Genomic DNA, 14,696 nt, shown 5'->3' on the forward strand with positions numbered 1-14,696 from the left:
TTTTATTAATTCCGGTTACAAGTGTTGCTTCGGAATCCACTTTTAGCATTGGAAATAAGATCATTACCGCTTCTAGAAGTTCTCTTAATTCTAAGACGGTTCAAGCTTTAAATTGTCTCAAGGATTGGATTCGTATAGAAGGTAATAAAAGTTGTTTATTAATAATTCAATCTATTTTCTGAATTTTATTTTCAAAATTAAGTTTTATAATTGACTAATTTTTATTTTGTGAATTTTTGTCTAGATGATTTTACACCCAAATTTGAATCCGATAGCTCAAGTGAGGATAATATTAGTGGAATTGATGGCAAAGAAGAAACTGAAATTATGGATTTTTAGGTAAATTTATTATTTATATATTGATTTAGCTTACTAGTTATTTTTATTTATATAAAATACTTATTAACTTAAATATTTTTTATTTTATAGGAAATGTGAATTTGCCTTGAAGGAGTTTTCATCTATATTGTTGTTCTTTTATTTCAGTTTTTGAAGTTTTATTTAGATGATTAAAAATATTAATTGATGTTTGTATCTTTATTATTATGATGAACATAATTATTGGGTTTAAATTTTGAATATTTGTATTGAAATTGGGTTTAAATTTTAAATATTTGTGTTGAATTGTTGGCCGGACCCGGTCAGCCCCGGCCCGAGCCCGCCCAGACCCAACCAATGAATAGAGGTTTAATAGTTGGCCGGGCAGTAACCTTTCAAAAAATTTCGGGCTCGGACTTGGATAAAGAGATATTAAAAAATCTTCGGGCTTGGGCGGGCTCGGGCTTGTTCAAAAAAAAAAAATCAGGCCCGGCCATGAACAGGTCTAAGTGCAACTAGCATATAAATCATCAACAATATAAGCAACACAATTTACAAGGTTTTTCTACTTTCGAACAACTTCTTGTAGCATCTTATTCTCACAAATTAATGTTTTTCATTTAGTTGAAGAAGGAAATCAACCCTCCCGGCCATCATTGTATTCTTCACAGTAAGATCAAATCTTTGAAAGCTCATTATTGCTATTTTGAAGTGCCTTATTTATCCTTTGTAGTTCTTTTTTTTCTATCATTGACACAACTCAATTGTTTTTTTTATGGATTCTCAATTTATGTTCCAACAAGTCCTCTTTCACAGTTTTTAACTTCAACTCAGCTTCAAGTAAATTCTTCTTGTGCACTATTTCGAAGAAACTACTATCTTTTGATGAGGAGGAAGACTGTCATCTAGCCACTTAAAATATTCAAAACATTCATATTGCAATGTGACATAGTAACACTAATTATCAATGACTCAACAAAGAAAACCATAACATAGTAACAGTTTTATAATTTTCACCCAAATCTTATTATCTTCCTCAGTTTATAAGGTGTAAAGCTCAGCATCCATGTCATACTCCAAACATTTGTTCCATGGAATCGAGCTTTTGTACGTTGCATTTAAATGATATAAGGATAAGACACTGCTACTTGAGGAGTTCTTCGACATACACATAACTACTCTCCTTTGGCACTCCATAGCAACCTCAATCATGAATATGGACTGAATTTGCTTCCTTCTTTTCCTTTCTAGACCCAACTTTAATCAATTCGGTCGCATCAACTCTAACCTTGTTTAGTTCAATTAAATTCTTCTCTTCTTTTTCTCATCTCCACGCTGCCACCACTAGCACCACCATAACATGTCTGCTGAAGAGAATAATAAATCTTTCTGAAGTGTGGTTTAGTAAAACTTTATTATTAAAAGAAGAGTGAAAATTGGTGAAAAAAATAAACAAAAGAGAAGGTAAAGAAAAAAGAAAGAAAAGTTCACAACACGGTACAAATGAAAAAGGAAAAGTGAAAAATAGTATAATTGTGTTAAATGCATGCTGGGTCAGTACGTTTGGGCTTTGGCCCTCTACAAGACTTGGCAACAATAACTATTTGGGACTTGCCATCCTTTGCAAGGCCTTGTACTCCTCAAGTCCTATGGCCTTTTCAACGTAACTAAATTAATTAATGAAGACGCAGAAGTGGGGAAGATGATTTACTAATTCAACTGTTGGGCTTAAATTGGGCCGACATGCGAATCCAGCAAGCAAAATAGGGTTTTTAAATGATGTGAATTATGCTAATTATTGCTTTTAACTGGCATTTTGTAATAGAAATGATTAGCCTCAATCTTTGACCACACGGGACAGACAATCCAGAGGTGCTTTCCAATCAATGGATCTGTGAGGAACTACACGTCAAACGCACGCTTCACTGGATCACCTTAGTCAAGGAGCACGTGTGGCCTCATTACTATATGATTAATGCTAGTAAAAGAAAAAGAGAAACTAAATACATTGTAATGATTTTGTGTTTAGACCTTACATTTAAAAGAAAATTAATAATCTTTTTTAAAGAATTTAATGCTTATAATTCATTTACTTTCCACTTACATGTTTGGTACTTACAAGATATGATTATATAGAAATGCATCTTACTTAGATTTGTTATTTAATAATTTAAATTTTAATGTTTAAATTTACCATTAAAAGTTTGATAATTTAATATTATTTTATTATAATTAATAAGATATAATCAATTTTTATTAGAATAGTCTAACTAATTAAACCGGTAAATAGCATCTTTTATCGGTTCAATTTTAAAAATATAATTATCAGAATATATTTTTATTAATAAGAGTTCAATATAAAAAATATTACAAAATCTTAGCCACCATTTATAGATATTCTCTATTTTCTTTTTCATTATGTATGTGGCTCTATTCTGTTATCGATAATAGCCAACTCCACCTCTTTTTAATATATTTTTTATTAATTTTTAATATTATAAAATTATATTTTTATTTTGATCAGAATTTATGAATTTTGATAATAAAAATAAAATATTTTATATATTTTTAGTAATAAATCTAAAAAATAAATACTAAATGAAAGAAATATTGAAGAAAATCCACAACTGTTAAACATTTAGAAATAAATGAACATCTGCCAGTAATAAAGATGAATTATTTTAGGTGATAAGTTTCAAAAAAGTAAGCAATGAAATGGGAAGGCATAAGTCCTTTTTGAGTAGTAAAAAGATATATGATAATTGCAACTATAATAATTACAAAAAAAAACAAAAGAAAAAGGTTTAAGATAAGCATGATGCATGTGTCCTTGAATTACGAAATCTTGTTCACATCAATGAAGGCAACAAGCCCTAACCCTATAATCATACAATAAAATATATAACAAAAAGTGGGTTCTATAGCTAAGATATGATATGTATATATAATAGAAATAGAAGTCATCTCGGTCAAAGCAAGCAAGATGTCAAGGAACAAATAAAAGTTAATTATTTGGGTGGGGGTGTGGCCGACATCCCTTATAGACAACCAAAAACAAAAGGGTACCAAAGGATTGAGACTAAACTCAAATTAAAATAAAATTATGGACTTCCACAAGGTTTAAAAGAGATTAAAATAAGAACACACTTGAATTTCAGCTTTTCTTTTTTACTTTCTTTTATATTACATAGTTAATTCTTATGATGGTTGTGAAGAGATAAGTATTGTTTATTATGTAGTCTTAGTTTTTAGGGGTTCATTGAATAAAAAAATAAAAAATAAAAAATATTTAACAAAAAAAAAATAATACATTTGCAATGTAAAATTTGCCAATATAGAAAAAATAAGCATTTTAGAGATTACTAAATATATCTATATATGATCGCTAAATTCATTTCTGAGATATCAAAATTAATATTTTTTTTAAATTATTATAATTATGAGATGTGTGAATTTCTTCTCTATTCTTATGTGTATATATATTTCAAAAAAAAAAAAAAGAAGAAAAGTGATAAGTATTATTTATTACGTAGTTTTTAGGAGTTCATTGAATAGAAAAATAAAAAATAAAAAATAAAAAATATTTAACAAAAAAAGGTATATGTACAATGTTAAATATGCCACTATAAAAAAATAACAGTTTAAAGACTACTAAATATATTTATGTGAAATATGAAAATTAATATTTCTTTTTAAAAGTATTATAATTGTAAGACGTGTGAATTTCTTTACTATTTTATGTGTATATATATTTAAAAAAAAAAGTGATAAAGAGAACATTAACTTTTGGAGCATTTAGATTTGACTAATAGTTTGATACAATTTTTTTGAACCTAACCTTTTCAGGAATTTGCATGTGCTTGGGACCTTTGCTTCAAAAAGAAAAATCTTTAAGTAGGTCTAAGTACAATATATAATTACAATTTAGGCTAATGTTTTGGCATCTTCTCCTTTTTCAAAATCAAATTATTCATTCTTTACTCAACAAAGTAGAAGTTTAACTTACCCTAATAACATTTGACACAATTGACAATAATCCCAATTAAATTTATTATTCTTTTCCTATGAGTTTTACCATTAAAATGTACACAATTTTCCTTAAAAATGTACTTTTCATCTTTTGTATTGCCTTTTCCATTTTTCAATTTATCTTTTGGTTATCAAAGTTCCATTTTGATCAATAATAATAATGCAAAAAAAAAAAAAAACTTATACTTAATAGCTATAAAAATGGTTCTTCTACATTAATAATAACAATAATTCAGAATTAATTAATAAAGGTTAATTCTCAATCACAAGAGGAAAAAGAAAAATGCACTTTCTAGAATTGACTTTTTATTTTTATTTCAATAAGACTACCCTTAAAGGTTGGGAATCAAGTATTGTTTCCAATGATTGAAAAAATAAAAAAAAATAAAAAGAAATCTTTTATTGCACAAATGTCTTGGCATTTTTTTTTTTTCCTTCTAGGACCTCTAAGTCACGTGAGCTTATTATGATAATCATTTCTCTAATATGCTTGGAAGAATCAATCTTTTTTCTTTGTAAATTCTAATTTAATGATGAGAAAACTTAGAAAATGTATTTATTCCTTTTTTCCTTTCCTCAAAAATTAAAAATCCCCTTTTATTCTATTATATAATTCTTCTAACTCTTAGAAATATTGAATTTCTTTTTTTATTTGACAATAAGATTGAAACCAATTTCATGTATTATATATATATAATATACAATTAAAAGAGAAAAAAATCAAATAAATTGAGAAGTCATATATGAATCTTAGTTTAATCAATTAAGATTATAGTTTAATTGAGAAGTCATATATGAAATTGAGAAGTCAAATTTCATGTATTGCATATATTTATACAATCAAAAAAAATGAAGAAAATGGTTTAATTAAATTTTTTTGGGTTAATTTCTGATATTTTTAAATATTATTTTTAGATTTCATATAAATAAAATATTTGTGAAAAATATATGTGATATGAAATTATATAAATAGCTAATTTTCTAAAAAGATACATGTAATAGATTATATAAAATATTATATTTAAATAAGAAATAGACTAAAAAGTATACATATAATTTTTTTTTAAAAGAATAATCAGTCCAGTTAATTGTCGATTTTTTAATTAAAAATTAAAAATTAACTGTTCAAAAGATATTTCTTAACAATAAAATTAAACAATCAATCAATTTAGTTAATCAATTCTTTTTTTTTTATATTTAATTTCCATCAGTTTGGTCCTCTTCTTCTTTATGTAAATCAGGACAAAACAAACCGGACATTTTCCCCCCAATTACTAACAAACTACTGCTGTCTGGCCTGCTAATATTATGTTTGTAAGTATCGTGGGTACCTTATTCTGCTAATTTTAGGTTTGGTAGGAGCAGCCGCTGGCTATGACCAATTGCCATCACATTGTTTTTTTCTTTTTCAATTTAATATTTTAATTTAAATAATAGCCGATATAATTTTTACAGTAAATAAAATATTATTTTAACATTTTTTAACGGAATTATTATTTGATTTTTTTATTGTATTATATATTATATATTTCTTTTTTACTGACTCATTTAGGAGTCCAAATAGCATACACAATAAGAGGAGAAATTATAAAATTAAAACTTCTTTGTTTCAAACTATCATCACTCTTCAAACTTATGTCTGAAAAAGGAACCATAAAGTTACTATGAATTTGTGATTCTAATTTAGCATATAAATGAAAAAAAAACACATATAATTTCTCCATATAAGGACAAGAATCTCAGTAATAATCTCAAATTAATTACCATATAATATATATATATATATACATAGGGTCAAAACAATGGTCAAATCAAGAAGGCATGATGGTGGGGAATGTTATCTATTGAGCGCCGAAAGGTACCCAAAAACAAAGAAAACAAAGAAAAGAGAAAGGAAAGGAACTATCATCCAAGAAGAGGGATACAAGAGACAAGAAAAGGACAAGAATTTTGAATTGAAAACTTGTTATTACTTGTGTCTATATAATATGCAGAAAAAAGGAAAAATCAAAAAACATATGTTTGATGTTTTGAAAGGGACACACCAAAAAGCTTTATAGACAATATTAACAATATGGGTTTTGTTCCTGTCCTGTTCTATATTATTATTATTATTATTATTATTATTATTATTTATTATACTTCACTTTTGATTTTTATCTTACTTTTTTCTTTTGGTCAAGCTACTTGTCCCTTTAATTAAGAGTTTGGACTGCCTTTTTTCTGTTTGTGGAGCATTCAAGATTTAATTTCTTTTTTACTTACAACGCATCAATTTGGTCTCTATCCCTCTTTTCATCATTCTGTTCTTTCCTTCTTTTCTTTTTCTTCTTCCCCCTTTTCAATTCGAACAAAAAATATGAATATTTATATAGACCATCTGGGCTTCTCTTTTCATAACACAAAAAAGACTGTTTTGTGGTTCAAAATCTGCTTTAAGAAGAATAGAGGAATTGATATTCTTGTACGTTCGGATAGAGATTTTTCCAAGAGTTTTCATAAAGTTTTGAAATGTTTTAATTTTTAAATATCTCGAGAAATATTTAAATTCTAATTTATTTAATCGGTACATACGTCGAACAAGTTATAGTTAAAAAAGTTTCAGTTTCTTCTATTTACGGTCTATTTTTTCTAAATAAAATTTTACTTCTATTTATTTTATAAAATATTATCTTCCCTTACTTTTTATTCTTGCCAAACAAAGTGTAAAAGTAAATTCATCAAAAAATCATTTTTAAATATCCGATATAAACTAAAACCATATTTTGTAAATGTAAGTAGCTAGTGTGTATGTCTCATTATTTTATGTTCTGAAAAGTTCAATTATAGTGATAAATAGGCTTTGGTAGAACTCATCCGAAAAACTAACTCAAAAGAAAAGGGTGTCCAATCCACTTATATACATTATAGTATTCTACATTACATATTTGATGATATTAAATAATTAGTGGTGTAGGGTTAATATATAACTATAAATATACATTATACTCAAATGAAAAGAAAATTAAAGAACCATATAAATAATTTACTTTAAACAATTATCTAAGTAAATTTCATCTGGGGTTCCTGTAATTTAATTTAATAATTCTAAATTTGGGTTTGAGCACATTAATAGACCATGTTTGCCTTTTTTGTTTTGATAAGTTGTTTTGTGAATTCTAGACAGACATTACAGTATTAATTGTCGCAAAAAGAATAAATATTGTTAGACGCATGCAATTAGGAATTTCAAACTTTGAGAAAAAAGAAAAGGCAATATTTCTTTTTGGGCACAAGGAAATAAAGCAAAACTATATTTTTATTTTACTTAATTCTCTTTTTTCTTTTTTTTTTCTGTGCTTTCTGGTCTTTATAAAGTCATTTCTCATGCACGTCGGCAATCCCTTGCTATCAAATTTAGTCCGTTCATTTTTGGTACATAGTTTAATGGATTATTAAGATACTGTTTATGTATATATCATTCAATTTGGATAGACTATTTTTAATTTATACAATAATTAAGGAATTAAGTTTTTTTATTATCACCATTTTTAGTCATTTTCTTACTAAAATACCTTGTAGAATTTTTAATATATTAATGTTCTTTAGTATATTGCATAATAATCCAAATTTTGGTTGGCAATAGTATAATTTTTAAATTTTTAAATAAAAAAAATAGTATAACAATATGTAATTTTAATTAAAGTCAAGAAAGAAAAGATTAATTATTAGTATTGATATTTATATTAAGTAATGAAAGACATTTTAAACATTTAATCATTAAAAAGAAAAGTAACCTATATTTTTGGATGGACCAAAAAGAATAGTCTATTGAAAGGGGTATTATGATTCATTTAGCTACAGTTTAGATAAGAAAACTCTACTTGAGTGAACAAAGTCAATAAATTGAAGTTATAATTGCATAATTACACATAGTATTATTAATTAGTAGTTATAATTATATTGGTTAGCGTTTAATCATGAACGATTAATAGTAATAAATAAGTCAACTATTTAATACAAACTAATAAATTATATAATTTGCTTTGTCTATTATTGAAAACTTTGCTAGTCCGAAAACTACCATTATATGAATTTGCATGCATGCATACATATTACTAGTATTAGATTTAGAAATGTGCTTTCAAAATTAAATAATGACGTTATGTGCCATGTTAATTATAACTTATTTGTCCCTTAATTTGCTGTTAATTTTTAAACCAACCTTGCCCAATCACTGAATCGGCTTCAAATATTGAAATATCGGCTCGCGAAACGATTCTTCATAAGATAAACCGCGAATCAAGCTGATTAAGAATGATTTAATACTGATTGTTATATTTATTTTTGTTCAAATTATATTTCTTTATAATATTTATTATAATAACTAACCTTTTTTTATGAAATTTAAATGTCCAAAATTAGAATACTACACACACATAATTATTAACTGTTTATGATTTAAGAAATGATGATTAATAAAGAAATAAATTAGAATTTATATCTATATAAATATGTTAATTTTTTAAAGAATTAAATTAGTCTAAATTATCGATTTAAATTTAAAATCAGTTCTGGTACAATACGGAATTAAATTTTAGTCGGCATTCTTTTTTATAGTTTACGAGCGGTTCATAAATCGAAATTATTACTCAGAATCAATTTTAAATTTAATCAAGTGATGTTAATTTGATATAAATCCAAATTAGTCCTTTTTTTTTTTTTTACCAATTCTAAATTTACCTATTTTGATAAGTTCAAGAATGCCCCATCATATGCTTCAATAAACCAACCTTTGAGCATTGAAAAAGAAACGAAAAATAAAATAAAGAAAAGAGTAACCATTATTTGGACCAACTCTCTAAATTACTTACTACCTTGGTGGTAATGATAGACAAAGGGGAACTATTGTTGAACAAGTTTACAAGTATCTATCTCATTAAATAAGACAAGATTTAGTGTGATACATATTTGATATCTTTTCCATAGACATCTTACATTTTATAGACATTCACACTTTCAAAAGAATACCTTAAAAAATGTTGAAAATAATGTGAAATTATCCTCTAAACTGTAATCTCAGGAGTGAACTTCACAGTGCAAATTGACAATTACTTAACAAAATTCAACTTTAAATATTTGGAAAAAAATGTATGTTTTGGAATTATTTATTTTTTTATGTTGCCATGATTAAAATTTATGAGACTACATACCACCAATTAACTGTTTTCTGCCAACACCAACCATGGAGAAATGAGTATATATATGAAAAAGAGCAGAAGGATCATGATTATGTAAGCACTTGCAGGTTGCAGCTAGCAGATTATAAAGCTGAAAATGAGGCATTAGACTCCCAATTTGTGGGCATTTACAAATATTGCCAAACTCATTATTATATTTTTGAATTTCTTGAATTTTACTCATTGAATCCCTATATTTTATTTTATTCTATTAATTTTTATTTTTTTATTTATATATAAACTAAAAATTTATTATAAAAATCCATGATTTTCTATTGAACCATTATATTTTGTTAACAACTATTGGGTTTTTAATAAAGTAAAAATAAAAATAAAGAGCTTAAAGCAACAAAATATAAACTAAAAAATTTAATAAAATAAAATTAAAAAAATTGATAAAGTTAAAAATACACGTGTGTATATATATATATATATATATATATCTATATATATATATATATATATATATATATATATATATTCCAAAAAGGTTAATTACACAATCAAAATAAATCAATCACAGTGCCTATGAATCAATGGTAATCCCTATAAGTGTTAAAGACTTAAGATGAGACAAAATGTGAATGTGAAATTGGCAAAAAACCATTCTTCACAGAGATGCCAATAACAAGAAAGAAAAGCTTACAAAAGGATTTCTTTTTTCTTTTCTTTTTTTTTTTTTTCCTTTTCCATTTTATACCCAAGTAAAATTCATGTCAGTAAAGTGAAAAGAAAATAAAAAAAGAAAAGCAAAAGACAAATAAAATAAAAAAAAAAACAAAAAAGATAACCAACGAAAGACCATAATAAAGCAAAGTAAAAAAAAAAAACAAAAACAAAAGCAAAGCAAAGTACGGTCAGCTGCAGCTTAGCTCCTGTCAAAATAGCCCGTCAGTCCCACCCAACTGATCTTTTAAGTAAAAAGGAAAGAAGAAAAATTTGACCCACCAATCTGTTCATTGTTCATGCATGCTGCTGGCACCAAACACCCAACACTCACTCACTCCTCTTTCACTTTGATTATTCTTTTGCACAGATTCTCATTCCCTCTCTTCCTCCCTCCTGATCTCATGTAAATTTTGTTTCTTTGTCCTTTTGAGCTCATTCCATGCCAAAAATTGGTGTCTGAAACATTGAAAGATTGGGTTTTGCAGATTGTAAAGAATGTAAAGATTGTGCAATCCAGCTACCGTAACTAGAATTCCCATCGTAGTTGCTGCCAGTGCTATTTAAAGCAACTGGTGTAGCAAATGGGATTGAACTTGAAGTACTTGTACTACCACTGCTTATACCGCCACCTCCACCGCCACCGCCACCGCCTTCGCCATGTTGGTGAAGGTTGTACCCACCATTATATAACAACACATTGTTGTTATTGTTATTATTATTGTTATTGCTTTCATTGACCGAAGAACTACTTACATTGATCAAGTCCATGCCGAAAGCTGTGGTGCTTGGAAATGCCGCGGCAGATGGGAACAAAATGCTTTGCGCAAGGGTAGTAGTAGTAGCGTTAGTGTTCTTGGCACTGTTCAGAGTAGTGCTACTAGTAGTAGCAGCAGCAGTAGGATTATGGCATCCGAGGATGTTGGACCAGTAATCAGACGGGTCTTGCTTGATGGGCATTACAAAGTTTAGTGCAGAGGTTGTTGTCGTGGGCTGATGGGATGCGAAGGTTACTACTGGGGATGATGCTGAGGAGAGATCTCGATCATCCGATCGGCAACCACCGTCAATGCTCTTGCTGTCAGAGGCTGAGTCCTGCGAGTTCTTGGGCTTGCCTGATATTCCTCCTATGGGGAGATTGCTGTTGGCTATGCTTTTTACGTCATACCGACTCATGTCAAAGTTTGTCACGGCATTCAGGCCTCTAAATTTGATCGCTGCAATGTCGTAAGCCTCAGCTGCTTCCTCCTGGGTGCCTGTTTTAACCAAGTAATTCGTAAACATACATTTGCATAAACAGTTCAATAAAACATGCATGAAGCCATAAACATATCTGCAAGAACTGGAAACTCACTGAAAGTCCCAAGATAGAGATCTTTATTGCCTGCAACTCTTCCGATCCTTGCTTGCCATCTACCATGTTGATGATGTCTGAAAAGAAAATGTACCGTCTTAGATCGAAAAATATATTTAAAAAAAGGCTGTTCAGATTCTATCACAAACCTTGTCACCCCTCTATAAATTGAGGCTCCTCGTGAGAAACCACTGCTTTTCCTGTAATATAAAAAACCACTAATGTAAGTATAACGAATTGAAACGATTTGCAGAAACTGCAAAAGTTTGATTAGCATAATTAATTAATATAAAATAGTAATTAATTACCTTCTAAGTGAAGCAACAAATTCTTGCCTAGTCATGTGCTTCATCTCTTCCAGTTCCTTCTCGTAGTTAGAAATCTAACACAGTATATGAAGTTTCAATAAGAAAAAAAGAAGAGAATCATGCAAATAAAAAATGACAAATATTTGAAGGGCTTACCGGAAAGTTTGTAGTGGTGGTCGGACCCCAATATTTGAGAGCTGCAAGATCATAAGCTCTAGCTGCTTTCTCCTCCTTATCGTACCCACCTTAAATGAAAAGAAGGAAAAAAAAAATATTATTATTATTATTACCAAAAACTATAATTAAAAAGGAAATGATGATAATAGTATATACTAATGCAAGAAGAATCTAAGGAGAGATTCTGGAATTGATGAGACATTCATGAAAGAAATAAATGGAATCTTAAGATAAGTTATATAACAGGGACAAAAGAAAGAAATCTAATGAAAGTCCAATCTGAACTAGTTATAAATCATGATGATGATGATGATTATGATTTCATTCATAGAAGAAGAATATTATTTATTTTCAGTAAAAAATAAAAATGATGATGATGATTTTTAATCATACTTAAATAATCATAAGGAATAAATAAACTCACCCAAATAAACTGTAGGAAAAACAATGATGATATTCGTGCAATCCATGACCAGCAATCATATTTCGTCATGTACATGCCATATAAAGCAACGGATTGAGAAAAAGCAGATCAGAATCTTCATAAATGGAGCACTGTAGCAAACACATTAGCAGAAACCAATGTAAAAGAAAAATGTAATGCGCGCCTGCTGTGTTCAAAAATCCCAGAAGATCTAAACCCTTTTCAAACAGGTTTACTTCATTTTCTTGGGTATTTTTCTAAAGCCTTTCACACTTGCTTAATTAGACTTACCCAGATCTTCAAGATCCTCCAGAATGGTAAAAGAAATTAATGAAAAAGGAAACCAAATAATAATAACAATAATAAAATTAAATACCTTGTCTTCCTTTTCTACTCTGGCCTTCTCTTCTGCAGCTATTATCCCATAAATGAGCTTCATATCTACCGGTCCACCTATGCCTACAGATCAAAATAAAGTTTTTCTTAAAAAAACTTGCTTTTAATTTCTTTTATGTCTTTTGTTTTTTGTTTTTTTTGATGTTACCTAGTGACGCCTCTGTAGATTGAAGTACGTTGGCCAAAAGTATCAACAGCTTTTCTTGGTACAGATTGATCAGCTAGTTGAGCTAAGGATTGATGAGGATGCAGCTGTTGTTTATGGGTAATATTTGTTTGTTGTTCAGCAGTAGAAGAAAAACCACGAAGAAAATTAGCTGCTATGGATTTGAGCTCAGAGTCGTATATCTCACAAGTGCTGTCAGACCCAGTAGTAGTAGCAGCAGTACTAGTAGCATTAGCAGTAGTAGTCACGGGTGTTTCAGTAGAAAACTGATGATGAGTTAGTGAGTGTGATGGCAGTGGTGGTGGTGGTGCAGCGGTAGAGCCACCACCTAGAAAATCCTCAAGCTTTGGTCCAGCAGCAGCAGCGGATCTTGTGAATATAGAGAGGTCTGTTGCATCTTCGTCATGTCCTCTATCCACTACACTAACTATCTCGTTCAGAAGAAACAAAAGATCATCAAATATTCCTTGAGCCAAAACATGCATGTAAACATATAAAATATCTATAATATTATACAGAAAGAAAGAAAGAGAGAGAGAGAGAGAGAGAGACCGGATGTGGGTGCTGTGGGGGAGGTGCTAAAGGCTTCAAAGAGACAAAGCTGAGAAGAACTCATGTGATGATGGTTGGAAAGAGAGAAACCAAGCCAGTTCTGATGAGAAGAAGAATCCATGTTCATGCCAAAGAAGAGATTACAGCTTATATTGGTTTCGTTTTCACTTCTTTCTTTTACCTTTGGAAATAGCAACTATATATATATATGTTATGTGTACATATATATAAAAAGAGAAAAGAAAGAAAAGAGAGAAAAGATTATTGTTTTCAAAACCAGAGGCAGAGAGAAAGAGAGAGAGTTACAAGAGAAAGGAAAGGCTTCATTGTATGAAAGAGAAGTGGGAGAGAAGGGTGACACAGATATAGAGGAAGGGGAAGAGAGAGAGAGAGAGAGAGGTGGTGCACGAAGATCGAGGGTTTAAATTTTTCTGTGAGGAGAAAACATTAATAATAAGGAGAAGAAGATATTAAATGGAGGATTGAGGGAGAAAGAGTGAAGCAAGCAAGTGGAAGCTTTCTACGGGACGAGTGGGCGGTCTTCACTAAAAGCATTATCATCCATTATTAACTTCATCTAGCGAACAATTTTCCTTTTTTTACACCAAACAAAAATCATTTATATATAAAAAAAATTAATATTTAAACACTGTTTAATTATATTTTTATTAAAATTTTCTAATTTTTTCAAATTTTATCTATAAAAATCTTAATTATATATTAAGCCATCTAAATTTTAAAATAATTTAGTGTTAGTTTGTTGTTAAAGTAAATTATTGGACTCTAAATATATAACCTATTATTATTATATTTTTAATTTTATGTATATTTTTCTTTTAAACACATAATAGAAAAAACTTACAAAAATTAATATGAATAAATTCTAATACAACTTGAAATATAATATTAAAATCCACCTAAAAGAATAATAATATTAAATAAATATAGCTAAGTCAAAATTCTAGATGCGAGTACAATCTACGAACAATAATGTATGTTTAACTTTCTAATATGAGGATGGAAATATACAATCTAAACTCCTACTTTTAGGAGTCTTTATTAGCTTCTGGGAGTTGCAATGTGAGAT

At 28.6% G+C, this 14,696-nt stretch overlaps 1 protein-coding gene across 2 annotated transcripts; it reads right to left on the minus strand.

Annotated features, from left to right (window-relative positions):
• Positions 1-10,147: 10,147 nt before the first annotated feature.
• Positions 10,148-14,009, minus strand: LOC8260285 (AP2-like ethylene-responsive transcription factor AIL5). 2 transcript variants are annotated; one of them, XM_048372224.1, is made up of 10 exons: positions 13,610-14,006; positions 13,040-13,484; positions 12,872-12,954; positions 12,496-12,504; positions 12,051-12,139; positions 11,895-11,968; positions 11,736-11,786; positions 11,587-11,663; positions 10,989-11,488; positions 10,148-10,691 (listed from the first exon to the last, which is right to left on the minus strand). In XM_048372224.1, exons 1-10 carry the CDS (start codon positions 13,734-13,736, stop codon positions 10,668-10,670), a joined length of 1,479 nt encoding a protein of 492 aa, XP_048228181.1. In that variant the 5' UTR covers positions 13,737-14,006; the 3' UTR covers positions 10,148-10,667. The 2 variants fall into 2 exon arrangements, with proteins under 2 accessions (XP_048228181.1, XP_048228180.1); XM_048372223.1 differs by having other exon boundaries at positions 10,148-11,488; positions 13,610-14,009.
• Positions 14,010-14,696: the final 687 nt, after the last annotated feature.

The sequence above is a fragment of the Ricinus communis genome, chromosome 3 (assembly GCF_019578655.1).
Source record: "Ricinus communis isolate WT05 ecotype wild-type chromosome 3, ASM1957865v1, whole genome shotgun sequence".
Lineage (NCBI taxonomy): Eukaryota > Viridiplantae > Streptophyta > Magnoliopsida > Malpighiales > Euphorbiaceae > Ricinus > Ricinus communis.